At 45.6% G+C, this 18,981-nt stretch overlaps 2 protein-coding genes across 2 annotated transcripts in view; both read right to left on the bottom strand.

Annotated features, from left to right (window-relative positions):
• RAB5C (RAB5C, member RAS oncogene family) overlaps positions 1-5,303 on the bottom strand; it is a 53,418-nt gene extending 48,115 nt beyond the window's left edge. Inside the window, exon 1 of the mRNA XM_044677124.1 lies at positions 5,223-5,303. The gene's annotated coding sequence lies outside the window, so the exon portion shown is untranslated. The remainder of the gene's footprint in view (positions 1-5,222) is intronic.
• A 3,685-nt stretch (positions 5,304-8,988) lies between these two features.
• KCNH4 (potassium voltage-gated channel subfamily H member 4) overlaps positions 8,989-18,981 on the bottom strand; it is a 28,611-nt gene continuing 18,618 nt past the window's right edge. Inside the window, exons 11-16 of the mRNA XM_044674250.1 lie at positions 17,790-18,043; positions 16,924-16,962; positions 15,616-15,971; positions 15,182-15,288; positions 14,021-14,094; positions 8,989-9,468 (exon numbers count right to left, since the gene is read on the bottom strand). Of these exons, the coding sequence (XP_044530185.1) occupies positions 8,989-9,468; positions 14,021-14,094; positions 15,182-15,288; positions 15,616-15,971; positions 16,924-16,962; positions 17,790-18,043 (1,310 nt within the window). The remainder of the gene's footprint in view (positions 9,469-14,020; positions 14,095-15,181; positions 15,289-15,615; positions 15,972-16,923; positions 16,963-17,789; positions 18,044-18,981) is intronic.

Here is an 18,981-nt window from a genome sequence, read left to right as displayed (position 1 = left end):
TGATGTTAATACAGATATAATCGATGACTATTTATTATCACTAAATCTTGTGCCAAAAATGAAATAATCCTGCCCTCAAAAACTCACATTCTATTGGAAGCATGGCCAAGAATGGGAGTAGGGGGAGCACCAACATCTTAATAAAAGTACAAAGACCTCAAGTAGGAGGTGGCACTTGAAGTGAGCTTTGAAGGAAGAGTGAGATTCTAAGAAGTGGAGGTGAGAAAGGAGTACATTCCATGCACCCAAAGGCAAGAAGGCAAAAAAATACCCACAGGAACTCAATTCACTACTAGGATGCAATTTCATCTTAGCAGATTTCTCCCTAACCTTATACATACTACAACTACAAAAAATTTCAGCATTTTCCAATTCCACCAGGTAGAAGGTTCAAAGGTCTATGGTACTTGGGAACAACCAAAACAACAGACTAAATCATAGTGCTTTAGGAAAAGAAGAAAAAACAGGGGCAGCTAGATGGCTAATTGGCAAGAGTGCAAGTCCTGGAGTCCAGAGAACCTGGGTTCAAATCTTGCCTCAGACACTTTCTAGCTGTGTGACTCTGGACAAGTCACTTAACTGTTTGCCTAGCCCTTCTCCTTCTGTCTTGGGCTTGTTACTAAGACAGAAAAGCAAGGGTATTAAAAAAAAAAAAAAAAAAAATCTTAAATGTCATCTGGTCCAAATCCTACCATCAACAGAGGAGAAAAACTGAGGCCTTAAAGGTTACAAATCCAGTCAAACAGCTGGTTGATGGCAGGGCTGAGACTACGTGAATCCCAAAATATCATATTGTATCCCCAGAACTTAGCATAGTGCTTGGTAGAGAGCAGAAAATAAGCATGTATTGAATTAAGCTGAATTGATATCTAATCTCCCTCTACTAATTCAATTCAGGGGAGACACGTAAAGAATTACATAGTTTCAATCTGCTACCTAAGAAACTGTCATCAAATATCCAATCGCGAATCTGCTATGTTATTTACACTGAGAGTAATAATGGTACAGTAAAAAGAGTAATAGAATAAGGATTCAAATCCCATCTCGACCACCTACTGCCTAGGAGATTAAACAAGTCACTACCTTCTCTGGGACCCAGTTTTTTCATTTCATCTTTAAAATAAAAGGTCCAAAAACAGGGTGAGGGAAGCTAGGTGGCTCAGTAGATTAAGAGCCAGGCCCAGAGGCAGGAGGTCCTGAGTTCAAATCTGGCCTCAGACATTTCCTAGCTGTGTGACCCTGGGCAAGTCACTTAACCCCATCTGCCTAACTCTTATTGTCCTTCTGTCTTGGAATCAATACAAAAGTATCCATTCTAATTTAATAGGTAAGGGTTTAAAATTTTTAAAAATCTCATCTGATCCTCACCACAACCCTGCGTGATATAGGTGCTATTATTAACTGCATTTTACAGCTGAAGAAACTGAAGTAAAAAGAGGTTAAGTGATTTGTCCAGGGTTAAACAGCTAAGAAATACCCGAGGTCAGATTTTAATTCAAGTCTTTCTGACTCTAGACCCAGCAAGAACCTGGACCTGAACCATAACTATGTTATAGAGGTATGTTAAAAATATATTCCAAAGTACCCAGAGAATTAAAGACTGACAGGTACTAGATTAGTAGGTCTCAAATTAGTATGCCCTGACAAATGCCATAATCACTAGCATATGTACCACAATGTCTCAAAAGGCTTTGTATTGCAAAAGGAGCCCATTACAGGACAGGGTCCATCTTTGTAGAGAAGATAAACCTATAAAGAGATGAGATGGGTTAACTTTGGAGGTAAGAGCTGAATATTGAAGAAAAAAAAAAAGCCCTATACTTCTATTTACATACCAATAGATTCAGGATAAAAAGTAGCCTATATATTTGCTATATCTTACCTGTAAGCATCAGGCTATGACACAAAGTTGAGAGCTCAGGGCAGTACAGAGATCTACTTTACCCAGATATCTCCTCTTCTGCTGGTTCCCTGACTTGCTCCTTTGCCAGACCCCACCCCCATCCCCACCCCTCTCAATCATGGCTGCTAAATCTCGAATTCAGTTTTTAATCACTATCACTTTTAGGTCCTCATGAAGCAAAAAGCATTCTAAGGTCAGGGTTGCTCATTAATTGCTCAGGATATCAAAGTGGCAAGCCAAAAGCAAAAGAAAAAGTTAAAAGAGAATCAACAGGTTTGCAGAGTAGCAAATGGCGACTAATGATAATGACTTGTCTATCCCAGTGATCACTACCTCTGCTTTCTGAGAAGCAGAAGAGGTCTGTCCCACAAAAATTATCTCTGTGGGCCTCTTTTCTACTGGGGACTGCAGCAGAAAAGGCAAATGAGCAGTGTCTTTTTCCCTGTTCTTAGTTTCCCTCAGAATGAGGGAACACCAGTATCCAAATACAATTAAGCTGCTGCTGTTAAGAAAATGTATAAGGGGGGGCAGCTGGGTAGCTCAGTGGATTGAGAGCCAGGCCTAGAGACAGGAGGTCCTAGGTTCAAACCCGGCCTCAGCCACTTCCCAGCTGTGTGACCCTGGGCAAGTCACTTGACCCCCATTGCCCACCCTTACCAATCTTCCACCTATGAGACAATACACCGAAGTACAAGGGTTTAAAAAAAAAAAAGAAAAAGAGAAAATGTATAAGGGGCAGCCAGATAACATGGTTGGATGGAGCACCAAGACCCCTAGCTAGTATGATCTGGGCAAGTCACTTAACCCCAACTGCCTAGCCCTTATCAGTCTTCTATCTTAGAATTAATACTAAGACAGAAGATAAGAGTTTAAAAAAAAAAAGAAAACCTTTACAAGTTACCTTGGATTGGAGGAAAGTTGCTTTATTTTCATAACTACTTCATCTTCAAAGTACCTATAAGTACCAACCTATACAAGGTACAGCATGGAGATGAAATGATATCATGCCTGGTGCCAATGATCTGAAATGGTAGTAGTTGCCCTCTCCAATATTGAGAGCCCAGACTATTCTGTTGGGATGCTAAAGTAAAACATGTACTTCTGAGCAGGCATTTCAGGTACTGCAGGCAAGCAAAAAAGAGGGGAAGGGGGATTGGCAGGGCAATAAGAAATATGGCTCACAAGGTGGTCCCCACCTGCCTAGCCCTCTTTGGGGATGGGAAGAGGCAGGCAGAGAAAGGAGAGTACATCTCACTGAAATCCAATGAGAAAAGAATACAATTCTCTCACTACTGGGAAGAGATTACATAGTTGAACTAGGGGAAAAAAGTTCCCCTCTACTAAACCTGATTTACCAAAGCATATTGTCTTGTCTCCCTTATCAAGCCATATGTATACAGGTAGGAAACACAAAATAGGAAACTTAATCTCTAGCTGCTATTTCTGAGGAGTATAAACTAGTCATCAGAAATACAATAATACTCCATAGATTTAAAACAAAAATCATTTAAAAAAGGGAAACCTATTCAATTGGAAAAGTCAGGCACGAAGAACTATCTAAAAGTCAACAGAAACCTATGAAACAAAAAGTGTTGTAGTTACAAGGTATTACTCAAAGAAACTATGGTCACCACAGAACATTGGCACTGGGTAAGCTAAAGAGCCTTCTGGGGACATGTAGGGGTGTCTAAGTTCAATATAGATATAAAGTGTAAGACCTCAAAGAACCAAGCCAAGCAGTCCCTTGGCCTCTATTTTGGATTCACATGGTCTGAGTGACTATCATTCTGGAGCAACTGTTTCACACCCCCAAGACACCAACAAAAGAAATATAAACTTAATGTACCCCTTGGGAGGGCAGGTTTCTGTTTGGTAAGAACTTGTATTCACTGACATAACTATAGTTGTATAAAAGTTTCACAGAAGTATATCAAAACCCTAAAGCTATCCACTCTGGAATCACAAGAGGCATTGCTTTAGGGTGAAACCTCCTGCCCCAACACCCTTCACCCTCAGGGAGGTCCCTAGTTTACTTCCCCTTCCAGGGAAAGCCAACAGACAGCTGCCTTAGGAGGAGCCATCCCACAGAGGAAGCTTGGAAAACACTCACGTGCTCTGGGAGGAGGGGGCCAAGCCAGGAACAGACAGTTTGAGATAGTGGACTAATCCACCCTGAGCTATAACTAAGATTGAACAAACTGCTGGGATGATATTCATAAAAGGGGAGTCATCCCTACAAGAAAACTGCATAATTTCTTTCATGTTGGTAGGGGGAAATGAAGAGAGATATCCCCTCTCACCCTAGCCCTAAAGATTGAGACAGACCTGAAGCTCTGCTCTGAAAAATGAGCTTGATCCACAGTCTGAGGGAAGACAATAGAACACAGAAAACAGAAAGAGGGAAATGTAAGAGAAAAGGGAAGCTAAGTGAGGGGGATAGTGTCCAAGGGAAGGTAGGAAGGAAGAAAAAACAAACAAACAAAAAGAGACCTGATGTAGTGGATAGAATGTACTGGGCCTTGAGTCAGAAAGACCTGAGTTCAAATGAGACCTCAAGACACTTGCTAGCTGAGTGACCCTGGGCAAGTCACTTCACCTTATTGCCTCAGTTTCCTCAACTGTAAAACAGAAATGCTTACAGCGCCTACCTCACAAGGTTGTCGTGAGGATTAAACAAGATGTTTGTAAAGAGTTTAATACAGTGCCTGGCACATAGCAGGTGTCCTTAATAAAAACTTGTTCCTTTCCCTCTTTGTGTCAGTGGCAGGAAAAAAGTGTCTGAGGTCTCAGCCACCGGGGGAGAAAAAAATCAGGACAGAAGCCAGCTCTCCCTGGCCAAGACAGGTAGGAGCACACGGTTTCCGGGGGGCGGGGAAGAAGGGGAACGCCCCCCACAGCTGGAGGAGGGGAGGGGCGCAGTGGTCGCCGCCCTGCAAGCGACACCCCCAAGATCAGTCGCCGGTCACGACCGGGGCCCCAAGGCCAGGGGCGGGGGACAGCCCTGGGTCGCCCCGGTCTATGGGAAGGGGGAGGAAGAGGGGCTCGCTGAGGCCTGAGCCGGGCAGGGCAGGTCGCACCACAGGACCTGGGTCTTGCCGCCCCCCCCCACCCCCGGGCTGGGCGTGGACAGGGGAGACCCTCCCCCGCCTTCGGACTACGGGTCGGGGGAGGGGTCATACGCCGGGACCCTGGGAGGGGCAAGTGTCCCCTCAACTGGGGTCGGCAGAGAGGGAGGAGGGAGAAAAGAGGAAAGGGCGAGGCCTGGCAACGTAGAGGCGCGGGCGGGAGCTCACGGAGGTCCCAGGGCAGGCTTACTCACGGAGGCTCTGGGGCGACGGGGCTGCTCGAGGCCGGCTCTGCGGACTGGCTCCGCTCCTCTCCCCCCCGGCAGTGTCCCAGGCTCCGGCCTCCACTTCCGCCTTTCAGCCGCTCCGGATCCGGATCTTCCGACTTTGCCCCGCCCCTCTCCGGTCCCGGGTGACTGACAGGGAGATGCGACCAATGAAAAGGGAGTTCTCCCGGCATTCTCGCAGAACCTGCAGGGGGCGACCTCGCGGCGGGAAAAAGGACTTGGGGTTGGGGTGTCCTGGGACTTGTAGTTCGTGGCATTGGGCGGAGAGAAGCGACCAGACCTCCGAGATCGGGGTGGAGCAGGCTGCGGACTGGGCGGGGCTCCCCGGTCCTGACGCTGCAAGGCCTGGCCTTGCTGGGAAGAAGGGTACCGGCTGGAACTCGGGCTAGGATGGATGCATTGTAATTAGTGAGCTATGAAAGATGTTTAAATAAATATACAAATAAGGCTGTCAGCCCCAATACATTTTCTCATTGGGATTCGGGGATCCCCCTCGCCCCATCTCGCATCCCTAGCAATTCAATTCAACTTAACAAACCCCAGACCTCTTCCCTCTACCCGACTCCCCAACTGGACATTGCGGTCTCATCAACAGTCTGAACTAGAAGGGACCTTAGAAGTCAAGACCAATCCCTTCATGTTTTACAGCTGGAGAAACTGAGGCCAGACTTGCCCAAGACCACAAAGAGTTAGTGGTAGAGGAAGGACTAGAACTCATCATCCCTTTGACACTACAGTGTACTCCAGATCCAAGAAAAAGACCTCAGGATGGCATTAAGAGAAAGCTTAATTGTGAGCATTGTTGTGGGGGGGGATTTTAAAAGGGCTTCAGGTTAATTGGGAGGAGCTACTACAAGAATGCTGGCTAGGAGATGCATCCCAGGAAGCCAAGCCAGGAAATCCAACCTCTGTATCCTCATGTCATCCTGTCCCACCCCAATGGAAACAGTGTCCTAGATTTGTTCTGGGACCCCAGATAACCTCCAAGACAGGACAGGATGTTGTTCCCAAGAAGACTGCTCTCCTCTCATGGCCTAGAGAGACTTAGTTACTCTGAGACCATCCCACAACTCCACAACTCCTCCCCATCTCTAACACCATCTGGCCACGGAGGCGATCCCCCTCCCCCACCAAGATGCTGAGGAAGGTAGAGGCACAGGAGTGTGGAGGTGGAGGGTTGGGAGGGGTATAAGTTATAAATATCCAGAAGGTGGGTGGGAGTGGGGAAGAGTGGGAGACACAGAAGATCCTAGGCAGATGACACATGCTCCTTCTCAGACACAGCTGCATTTCAACACTTGGGGACAATGAGAATGGGGCGTGGATTTTACAGGAGGAAGGGGAGCCATTCCATCTGACAGAAATTCCTTCCTACTCCCCTCTGTCTTGAACTAGGGGAACCAGGGTTTTGTCTTTCCTAAGTGTTGTGTAGGGGGAGGTAAGTTAGATGTTATAATGGGTCCCAGGAGCACTTGTTAAGAAACCCTCCTCCCTGCCCCTGGGGCCCCTGGTGTCTTGAATGTTGTGCCAGGCAGGCTGGCGCCTTTGCTCCTCCTAGAGATGGCAACAGGGGCCCCGAGGGTACAGTGCAGGTAGGGCCTTTGCAGTCCCCTGCTTGGTCTGGCCTCCCCTGAGCCTTAGGCACTTCCCAATCTATCCCAAGAAATAGTCAGGCCCAACAGCTACAAAAATAAAGAGAATTTTATTTCCCCTATGAGAGCCAGAGAGAGGAAAAGGAAGGTTCTCTAGAGGAGGATACAGGTGGGAGATATGGCCCAATGCTCAGGGAGCAGGAATGGTTTATATGGAACGGGGACCCTGAGTGTGAGACAGTGCAGGGAGGGAGGTAGATGGGCTTAGCCACAGTTGGGGCACTGGGAAAAGGGTCAGAGCTGAAGAGCCTGGAAAGGGTGGTTCCTGGGAATATCTGAAGGGTCGTCCACAGCCAGACTGGTCACTTTGAGCTGGAACCTAGAGTCAAAACACACACAAGCACCAGAGCTAAAGATGTACTTGGAGATATAGAAAAACATAGTTGACTCCCCTTTTGCCTCCTTCCTTTCCACCCTCCCTTTCCCCCCATCCTAAACATTATTCTAGGACTGAGTCAGCTTGGGGGATGAGAGCCTGAGGCTCTATTGATAACATTTGAAAGGTGATACTGGGCTGGACTTGGGAATTAAGAGACTTGAGTTTGAATCCTGACACCCTCAATATTCAGGCCACAAGCTAGTCACGGTCAAGTCTCCAAATCCAATCCTCATTTTTTTCAAACCCTTATCTTAGAATCGACACTAAGTATTGGAGTCTCCAAATCTTTTCCTCTTTTTTTTTTTAAACCTTTACCTTCTGTCTTAGAATGGATACTAAGTATAGATTATAGAGCAGAAGGGCAGTAAGGGCTGGGCAATGAGGTTAAATGACATGCCCAGATTCATATAGCTAGGAAGTATCTGATGTCAAATTTGAACTCAGGTCTTCCTGACTTCAGGCCTGGTGTTTTATCCACTATGCCACCTAGCTGCCCCTTTTCCTCATTCTTAAAGTGGGGAAGGCAATATTTCCCACTTCCCAAAAAGTTGTGAGAAAAGCACTTTGTAACCCTTAAGGCAATAAGCAAATGGAAACTAAAGAGTATGTACTCCTGCTCTGCTGGGTCCCAGGGACTTCCCTCACTCTCATTTTCACCCCCTCAGATGGGTGCAAGAATTTTTCAGAGAAATTCTATCTGGATCCCTGAATGGGCAAGGCAGTATATTGGATTGAGCACTAGATTGAAGAGTCAAGAGTGCTGAAGTTTGAAGCCTGCCTCGGACACTTACTAGTTTGGTCAAGGCACTTTAACCTCTCCAAGCCTCAATTTCCTCATCTGTAAAACGAGAGGGTTGGAATTGGTGACCTCGAAGGTCCCTCCCAGATCTAAATCTATAAATTCAATGACCCTTCCCCACCCAGGATGTATGATGCCTAAGGACTATATGTGCCTGGAGATCTCTCCCCATGGCTGAAGACTTCAGATCCTTTACTTTCCTCAGCTCAGAGTAGAGAGTGGGGATGAGGCTGCAGAGGGGAATGTCTCTTACCCTTACTAGGTGATCTCAAGAGAAAGATCTTATTTCCATCGCTCTGTTTTAGCCTTTCCTATCGCACTAGGCAAAAATGTCCTTCCTGCAATCTAAACTCTCATACCTGTTACAGTTAGAGCAAGAGACAGAAATCACTTAAGTCCTTATTGTCTGTCCAGAGTTCAGCTGGACCTTTGGAGATCCCAGCCTAGGACTTAGTGTTTGCTTCTTTTCTCAAATGTCCCTTCCCCAAACAGGAAAACCTCCAGGACTTTTCAGTCTTCCCCATTTAGCCTAGCTTTGTTCACCCAGCATTCCTTGACACCCCCTCCCTTCCACCACACCTCCTTACCTTCTTGTAGGTCACCAGGGAGAAGGGCACTTCCTCCACTCAGTCTGACGCAGGCACGACTCCCTTTCTCATGTCCACTGGGCACAGTTGGCTCAGTTGGCCCCACCAGGAGTGCAGGGTTAGGAGGAAAAGGATGAAAAAGGGAGAGGGGTCAGGGTTTACCACCATTTGTCACACCTCTGAAGTCCAGAGGGCCCTATGATGAGCAGTCCAGCCAGTGGCTTTTGACCCTGTAATGGGCAGGCAAGATATACCCAACCCCTCCCCGGGGGTGGCCCAAGCCCCCACTGGATAGGCCTGGGCCCTAAAACCATGGTCAGTGGAAAGTGTCTGAACTGGAGTGGAAGTGATACTGGTCGGTGCCCTGGAGTGAAGCTGAGCCATTTGGGAAGACAGAGCCAGCAGGTGGGGATGGAACTTCCAGCCCAGGTGATGGTCCCAGAGAGGCAGGCTGAGAAGCAGGGCTAGAAGGGTGGAGCTGCAGGGGGCACAGGGTTGGTGTAGCAGGTCTGGAGCTCTGAGGAGAGATCCTCACTTCTGATTCCCCCAGACCAGCTGGGGGAGAACTTTGGGGACAGTGGATCTCAGCACATGTGGTATCCCCAGTCCTAGGACATGGCTCAGTCAACAGTGGAGAATAGAGAGGTCTTGGTGGTGGACATGGAGGAGTAGAAGGTCCAGGGGGACCGGGAAAGTCTGTAAAGGGGGCCCGGGATGCCAGCCAGGCTTGAAGCAAATGCATCATGTGGCGAAGCTCCCTGCTCAGCTGAGACACTTCCTGGTTGAGGTGGGTGATCTACAAAAAATATAGTTATTATTATAGGCCTCTACGAAAAATTCTCTCCTTATGTTCTACCACAGAGGCCACCCTGAATTCTATAAAGCTATACAAATTTGGATTCATGCAGAGAAACTAACTAAAATTCTCACACCTTTTGACCCAGAGCACCTGCCACTGGGCAATTACCCCCAAGAAGACCAATGAGAAAAAAAAATAAAAGGTCCCTTCTACAACCAAATGTTTATAGTAGTAAGTTTTTGTTTTTGTTTTTGTTTTTGTTTTTGAAGTAACAAAGGATTGGAATCAATGCAGATTCCTATGAATGGGGATTGGCTAAGCAAGTTGTAGTACAGAATGGTAATAGAATATTGTTGTTCTGAAAGAAACCAGGAATATGATGAGTTCAGAGAAGTGCCAGAAAACAAAGAAACTGATGCAAAGAGAAGTAATACACACAATGATTGCAACAATGTAAAGAGAAAGAATGATAACAATTAAATAAGCAAAATTCGATGTAGTGAAATGATTATGACCAATGGCCTCAAAGAGATGCTGAAAGGTAACTCCTGGACTTCCTTGCAGAGTGTTTGGAACTCACCACATATAAATGTCAGACTTTTCAATATGTTGCCTATGCTTTGCTGAACTGATTTTCCCCCCTCTTTTTTATCGTTTGTTAAAAAAGGATCAATCTCTGAGAAGGGGAAGAATACCCTGGGAAATGTAGAGGATATGAAAAACAAAGATACATGCATTTTCTTATCAATTCAAACTACCCAATAACAATTAAGACAGAACAAATTGGCAAGACAATTCATATAATTATATTTGTTTTTAAAAAATCCTTAGGGACAAGTGGGTAACTCAGTGGATTGGAAGCCAGGCCTAGAGACAGGAGATCCCAGGTTCAAATCTGACATCAGACACTTCCTAGCTGTGTGACTCTGGGCAAGTCATTTAACCCCCATCGCCTAGCCCTTACTCTTCTGCCTTAGAACCAATATGCAAGGGTTATTTTAAAAATCTTTTTAGGGTTGTCCCTCAGTTGAGGAATGGCTGAACAAATTGTGGTATATGATAGTGATGAAATACTATTGTGCTATAAGAAATGATGAACAGGATGATTTCAGAAAGAGCTAGAAAGACTTCCATGAACTGATGCAGAATGAAATAAACAGAACCAGGAGATCATCATACTGCAATATTGTGGAACAATTGATGTGAAAGACTTGTTACTAACAGCAATATGATGATCCAGAACAATTCTGAGGGACTTATGAAAAAGAATGCTCTCCACCGCCAGAGAAAGAACAGTTGGAGTAGAAATGCAGATGGAAGCACATGCTTTATTGCTTGTTTATTTATATTTAGGGTTTTGGTTTTATAAGATTATTCACCTACAAAAATGAACAATATAGGGGGGCAGCTGGGTAGCTCAGTGGAGTGAGAGTCAGGCCTAGAGACAGGAGGTCCTAGGTTCAAACCCGGCCTCAGCCACTTCCCAGCTGTGTGACCCTGGGCAAGTCACTTGACCCCCATTGCCCACCCTTACCAATCTTCCACCTATGAGACAATACACCGAAGTACAAGAGTTTAAAAAAAAATGAACAATATGGAAACATGTTTTGCATGATAGTACATGTATAACCCAGATTGAATTGCTTGCCAGCTCCAGGAGGGGGGAGGGAAAAAGGGAAGGAGACAATTTGAACTCTATAATTTCGGAAAACTCATAGAAATTTGTTATTAAAATGTTTTAATTTTTAAAAAATAAATCCTTTAAAAAATGTCTGTGCTTTCAGATCATGTGGCCTTCCAAGCTGGAAAGGGTTTGAGTATGGGTCCAATGATGGATGGTGTGTCTATGGTCTAAGGGCCAGTCTAGCTAAATGAAAAGTTAACTGAGTATTCATTTGTCTATTTGTTTTCCTAGCCTTGGCAATTTGTGCAGCCCTATCCTCTAAGACAAGGCACTGTTGTAATCTTTGTTACATCTAGGAGAGCACTCATACCACTGAAACTGTGGAACCTTGAAGAATGACTTCTAAAGAAATGTTAGTTTCTCTAGCTATAGAGGACAGGATGGCATCAGAAATGGCACAGAGGGGTGATACTAGGGGAATGAAAGGTAGCTGAGATTGATGACAGAAGAGTCAGAAACCAGCATGAACCTGCACTCTGGGGATTTTAGAGGCTGAGAACTAATACAGAGGAAATAGAACAAGAAGCAATATGGTATAATAGGAGTTTTGGGGTGGGAGAGAGATAAGTCTTGAATTTAGAGAGTACTAAACTTGAAGTCAGAAAGTCCTGAGTTGGCATCCTGCCTCACACTACTTGTGCAACCCTAAGTAAGTCACTTAACCTCTCTCAGACTCAATTTCCTCACCTGTAAAATAAAGACGATAATAGCACCTATCTCACAGGGTTGTTGGGTCAAATAAGATACACAGTGATGCACAAACCTTAAAGTGGTATATAAATATACTACTATTACTATTAGTATCATTAGGGGACCTGGGTTCAAAGTCTAGCTCTACTATTTACTGCATCCTGGAGCAAATCACAAACTCTCTGGACCTTAGTATTCTCATCTGTAAAATGAGGAGGGTGGACTAGGGCTGACCATGTAGCCCTTCCCTCCCATTTAATCTATGCCAATATCTCTCTAACACTTCTAGGATCAAATATAAAATCCTCTATTTGGCGTCCAAAGTCCTTTATAATCTGCTCCCACTGCCCGTTCAGTCTTCTTATACATTACCCTCCCTCTCATAATCCCCGCAATTCAGTGACACTGGTCTCCTTGCTATTTCTCAGCCAAGATACTCCATTTCCAGATTTCAAGCATTTTTTTCTTCTTTTTTTAAACTCTTACTTTCCATCTTAGAATCAATACTAAGTATCAGATCCAAGGCAAAAGTGCAGTAAGGGCTAAGTTAAGTGACTTACCCAGGGTCATGCAGCTAGAAGTGTCTGAGGCTCTATTTGAACCCAGGGCCACCCAACTCCATCCACTGAACCACCTAGCTTCCCCTTCTCTTTGCATTATCATGGGTTGTCCTCCATGCCTGGAATACTTTCCCCTCCTCATCTCTGCCTCCTAGCGTCCTTCAAGTCCCAGCTAAAATCTTGCTTTCTGTAAGAAGCCTTTTCTAAAACCTCTTAATGCTAGTGCCTTCCCTCTGAGACTCTCCTCAATTATTCTAAAGACATTTTATCTATATATACTCGCTTGCATGCTCTCTCCCTCTTTAGATTGGGAGATCCTTGAAGCCAGGGACTGCCTTTTGCTGATCTTTATATTTCTGATGTTTGGCACAGTGTATGGCACATAGTAGGTGCTTAATAAATGTTTGTGTCTCAAAGATTCTTTCCAGCTATAAACTTGTGATTCCATAAAAAACAATGTGAGGGGCAGCTAGGTGGCTCAGTGGATTGAAAGTCAGGACTTTCCTGGGTTCAAATGTGGCTTCTCCTAGCTGTGCAACCCTGGGCAAGTCACTTAATCCCAGTTGCTTAGTCCTTATTGCACTTCTGCCTTGGAACTGATCTTCAGAATTGATTCCAAAACAGAAGAGAAGGGTGGGAAAAAAAAGGAAAGGGTCTAATATGGTTATGATGAGCTTATTTGCTGGAGGGGAGAAACACATGCCTGTAAAGCTGTATTTTTTCAAAAACAACACCGTGTTCTAGTAGGTCCTGCAAAGAACTGAGTCTGTTTGGAAACTCTCTCCTGCTGCCTATCTCGGGGCTCAATTTATGGGAAGGATTGTCCTAAGCAAAGAGTACAGCTGCTCTGCCAGACCTTTTTTCTGCCCTACTAACAGGAGCTCTGCCACCTCCCCCTCCCAGCCCCTGTGGGATGGTGGCTGTTTACCAGAGCAGAGAGGGTGACAAAATCACAAGGGTGAGGAGTCTATGGCTCCCTGGCAACAACTCAGAGACAAATGGCAGATGATGTACCCCCTGATCCAGAGGCTAAGACCTGTCTAGTGGAGGGCTTTTTCACCATACCTGGAAGATCAAGCCAAGGTCTAGATGTCTGGGGTTCTGATCAGCATGGAGCCTAGTGGCCTCCTTCCTTCCTATCTTCCTCATCTCCTCCCCACTGACTATTTCCTCACTTCCACTTTCTTGGGTTCAAATTGGGATAAGGCTAGAGAAAGATCTAGAAAAGTAAGTGGGAGATAGGAAGGAGGCCCAAATTGCATGTCACCTCTTTCTTCTTATCTCAGAGTTGAGAGTCTCTATAGGCCAGAAAGTCTACCCAGTTTGGGGGTGAGAGGAGTCTCTTAAAGGATTCGGTTTTCTCCCGTTAATTGGACAAAGGAAATGTCTCAGAGAGCCCTGGAATTGGAATCAAGAGAGAAAGATTGAATCTCACTTCTGATGCTAACTATGTGAATCACAGGCAAATCATTGGACCTTTCTGTTCCTCAACCACAAAGCAGGGATAACAAAGTGCCATAGTACCTGGCTCTCAGGGTCCTCAAATAGTGTCCTTAAAACATTTTACAAATCTTAAAGCACTAGATATGTATAATAATTGTCACGGATATCTCACCTCCCGGTTCAATCGACAAACTTTCACCTTCATCTCCTCTGTTTCGGCAGCCAGCTCCTTGTTGGGTCCAGACCCTGAAATCAGAAAAGGGAAAGGAGAGGCAGATGGTCAGTGCAGGGACTTGGGTGGCCAGCAGGCTATTGAAGATTGGGAGAGATGAAAGAGCCCTCCCTCTTTTCACCACAGGGAGCCCTTGGGGAGAGTCTGGAGAACAGAGAAGATGGGAGGGAGGTGAGGAGGATCCAAAATAGGGAGTTGATTAACTGATTGACTGATAGTCTCGGGTCTCCAACAATCAATCATTAAGATTTTTCTTTTATTGAAAATAACCTCTACCTTCTGTCTTAGAATTGATTGTAAGTGTCAATTCCAAGGCAGAAGAATGGCAAGGGATACGTAACTGGGGTGGTGACTTGCCCAGAGTCACACTGCTAGGGAGTGACTGAAGCCAGATTGGAGCCCAGCACCTCCTGTCCTGGCTCTCTGTCCACTGAGCCACATAACTACCCCTCAATACGTTTTTATGGGCCACATCTAAGTTCTGCAAGATAAAGAGAAAGGCAAAATGGGGTAGTCTCTACCTTCAAGGAACTCACTATGTACAGGTAAGATATACACAGTGAAATTATATCTCCATAGAATCTAAGCTTCTTGAGAACAGTAATTTCTTTTCTATTTGTATTCTCAATACTTAGCACAGTTCTTTGCATAGAGCAAGTGCTTACTTAATAAACACATTTTCATTCACTCTCTCATTCATTGATTCATTTGTTCACTAATTCAGTTAAACAATGGATAGAAATTCTATTAGAAGTGGATTCAACTTTGTGGAACCCTAAAAAGAGATAAGTTACAGAGGCTGAATTGGAATCAAGGGTTTCTGAGTACAGAGTTGAGACTCTTTAAGAAAAATACAGAAGCCAATAAAATTGAATACATTATATAATATTACATTCACTTTGAATATGCTGAAATACATTAATTGCCTTGTAATTAAAATTATGAGGGATAATAAAATGAAATCGCATAAAAAAAAAGATATACACAGTGAAAACAAAAAGTGATCTCAGAGGGAAACCCCTAGCAGTGGAATATGGAGAGTGGGACGGAGAATGGAATATAGAAGGTGGGATTTAAACTGAGTCAAAGCTGGACTTGTACCTGAGAGAGGTGACTGTCTTCGAGGACGAGGCAGCTTGGGTCCCCGGGTGAACTGGAAGCTCTGAGATTCCCCGGTGCTGCTAGAGTCCTCAATGCCATCCACTACCCTGGGGAAGCCGGGGAGGAGGATGGGGATGGGAAAGGCCGTCGTTACAAGCAGAGAAGGCAGAGAATAGAGCGAAAGGACAGAAGGGTGACAAGGTCAGGTCAGTGGGGAGCAGTGAGGGGATACCTGGCAGGATGGGAAATTGGCGAAGTGGGGCAATGGGCAAAGCTGGGCTGGGGCCTGGCAGGGGGTGTTTGAGAGAACAAAGTGGGCAGTGGCTCAGCAGGAGAATTCAGGAGTTGAGGGAGTGAGTGGCACGGTAGAAAGAACTTTAGAAAGTTGGGAAGAAGAGTGAGGAGGACAGATTGGGGATGGCTGGGCATCTCACCGGGGGCTGAGGTCCGGGGGTCCATAGGTGCCCAATGGGGGGATGAGCAGCTGAGGGGCCTTCCAAGCAGCAGGACCCCTCATAGGGGCATGAAGGGAGGGGCTTTGGCCCCGGCCAGCAGGGGCAGGGGAAGGGGAGGGAGAAAGGGAAGGGGAAGAAGTGAGGGTAGAGAATGGAGGCAACTCATCACCCAGAAGGCTGGCAAGGGAGCCTCTGGGCCGAGCAGGGCTGAGGCTAGGCAGCAAGAGTGGCCGGCGGGGTCGAGGGGCTCCCGCAGGCTCTGGGCCTCCTTCGGCCTCCACGATGGACGATGGCAGGGTCTTGTCTGAGGAGGAACCGAAGCTGTCTGACTGGGGCTAAAGGAAGAGTGGGCCATTTATGGCCTCAGGGGCCACAGAGAAGACTGCCCCTTCTCTGAGTAAGGGAGCCTTCTTCTCCAAAACTTCTAAAGCTTGAAGGAGCTTTTCTCTTTTCAAATGATTTTGTCCGAGGCAGCAGCAGGACTGAGGAAAGACACAACTTCCCAACCCTTACACTTATTATCTATCTATCATTTTTACCTACCTATCTACCTACTTACCTAACTACCTATCTCTCTCAATATATGTATCTGTAGGGGGAAGCTTGGTGGCTCAGTGGATTGCAATACACAGTATTGACTCCAAGATGGAAGGTAAGAGTTTAAATATATATATATATATATATATATATATATATATATATATATAACAACACAGGTCAGAAGAGCTACCTGAAGTTAATATGTCTACTGGACTAGAAGAGGAATAACAGGACCACTAACAATATAGGATCATAAGATCACAGATTTAGAACTAGGATGGGCCTCAGAAGTCATCTAGGGAGGCAGCTGGGTAGCTCAGTGGATTGAGAGCCAGGTCTAGAGAAGGGAGGTCCTAGGTTCAAATCTGACCTCAGACACTTCCTAGCTGTGTGACCCTGGGCAAGTCACTTGACCCCCACTGCCTAGCCCTTACCACTCTTCTGCCTTGGGAGTCAATACACAGTGTTGTTCATTTTTTTTCAAACCCTTACCTTCTGCCTTGGAGTTACTCCAAGGCAGAAGGTAAGGGTTTGGAAAAAAAAAAAAGAAAAAAGAAATCATCTAGTNTATATATATATATATATATTTGTATATTGGTAGGTTCTGGGGCTACAAAAGTAAAAAATGGCATAGTAAAAAATTTACAAAAGTAAAAAATTGCTTCCTGCCCTTAAGAAGCTTACTCTTCCCTGCCCTAAACCCCTGAGGGTCCCAGTCCAGCCCCACTCCCCAGGGGCATAGGTTACCTGAGAAAGGCGTGGGGATCGGCAAAATCGACTGAGGCCCTGGAGAGGACAAGGTGGGGTTGGGGGCGGGGAGAGAAAGGAGTCAGTTTCTGAAAGATGCTGCCTTGGTTTCTTCAACACCAACTCCTCTAGTTCTTTTCCCACCCTCAAACTAATGATCTTCAGGATCAGAATGGGGAGGAGATAGAGCAGAATTCTGATGGCAAAGCCTTGGGTACATCCTTTCCCCAACTCTGAGGTCATGGAGAGAGAGAAACGAAGAGAGAAAAGAAGAGAGAGAAGGACCTGGAGATGAAGATAGAACCAGAAAGAGGTAGGGAAAGCAAAAAGCAAAATTAGGACCCTAGACATAGGTCCAGGGACTGACAGACAAGGATTGCCTAGACCAGGGGTCGGCAACGTATGGCTCTTTTGAGGGCCAGATATGGCTCTTTCTGCAGAAGCCATAAAGTCAATTTTTTTCAGGCGCTGTTACAGGAGTGGCACTGTGAGCACTGTATGGCTCTCATGAGATTACATTTTAAAAAATGTGGCGTTTATGGCTCTCACAGCCAAAAAGGTTGCCAACCGCTGGCCTAGAACAAGACTTCAACACTGGCAGAGTGCCTGGCATATGAGAGGTACTCAGTTAATATTTGATAAATGAATGAATGAATGAATGTGTACATAGGAGAAGGTCAACCAGATGAGCAACAAGGACAAGGGATCATGATGAATCTCTGTGAGGCTGGGGCAATGGCTACATATGAACATTGGCAGAGTCTTGAAGGAGTCTGGCATAGGAATCCTGCTGAGGGGCAATATAAATATCAGTTTCTTCAGTGGGGAGGACAAAAAGGCTCTAATCTGGTAAATGATATACATACATGGGGGTCAGAGCCCCGGTGCAGGTTGAAAGTGAGGTCACGGGACAAGCCAGCTCGGAAAGCAGCCCCATATTCAGGATAGAGCCGCAGAACATCAGCTAGCCCTTGGCCACTCAGCTGTTGCAAGCCACAGTAGGTCAGTGCCTTCACATCAGCATCCGTCTTCAGGACACAACCGGAAGAGCCTGAGCCTGATCCCAACCCAGGGTCCAGTCCTGGCTCTGAGACATCTGCCCCAATCAGGTCTCCCTTCCCTGTGAGTAACATAAACATTGGATGGTCAAGGGTCTAATCAGTGAGGGAGGCTAGAGCATGGAATTGAAGGAATTGAGGAGATCATTAATTAGTGAAGGAATGGTCAAAGGGAGTTGCATAGTGGTTAGTGAATAGATATCAAGGATTGATCAGTGTTTGCTTGAAATTGTGAGGTGGAGAGCAGCTAGTGGCTCAGTGGATTGAGAGCCAGGCCTAGAGACGGGAGGTCCTGGGTTCAAATCTTACCTCAGACACTTCCTAGCTGCGTCAAGTCACTTAACTCCCATTGCCTAGCCCTAACCTCTCTTCTGCCTTGGAATAAATACATAGTACCGATTCTAAGATGGAAGGTAAGGGTTTTTTAAAAAATTGTGGAGTGGTCAATAGATGAGGTAATCAGTGAGGTTGTGAGGACATTCAGTGGCTAAAATAATTGGCAGAGTTAGGGGATGTCCAGTGACTGGAACAACTGATGGGGGAACATGGCCAATCGCTGGAATGATCTTCAGTGTATAGACTGAGTAGTGAGGGTAAGAGAGAGTCAGCAAATGGAATGATCACTGGGGATGGAGGACAGCCAATGATTGGCATTATCAGTGGTATGGGTGGGGGGAGTCAGTGTCTGGGATGATCAATGTCTGGAATTCTAGAAGTAGAGGATATTCAATAGATGAAGTGGTTAGTGGGGTGTAGAGCATGATCAGTGGAGGAAGAGGATAATCAGTGGCTGGAATGATCAATGAGAGTGAGAGATGGTCAGTAGTTGGGAGTAGAATATGGTTAGGGTCAGCATGATCAATGGCAATCAGAAATGGTCAGTGCCTAGAATGGACAGGATGCTTAATGGGAGAAAGAACTGTCAGTAGAAATGATGGTCTGTTGAAGGATAGTCAATAGGAGAGTCAATGGTGGGATTGAGAAAATAAATAGGAAGACA

Source organism: Gracilinanus agilis, chromosome 4 (genome assembly GCF_016433145.1).
Source record: "Gracilinanus agilis isolate LMUSP501 chromosome 4, AgileGrace, whole genome shotgun sequence".
Taxonomy (NCBI): domain Eukaryota; kingdom Metazoa; phylum Chordata; class Mammalia; order Didelphimorphia; family Didelphidae; genus Gracilinanus; species Gracilinanus agilis.
Note: the sequence above shows the minus strand (reverse complement) of the source record. Positions and strands in the feature narration are given on the sequence as shown.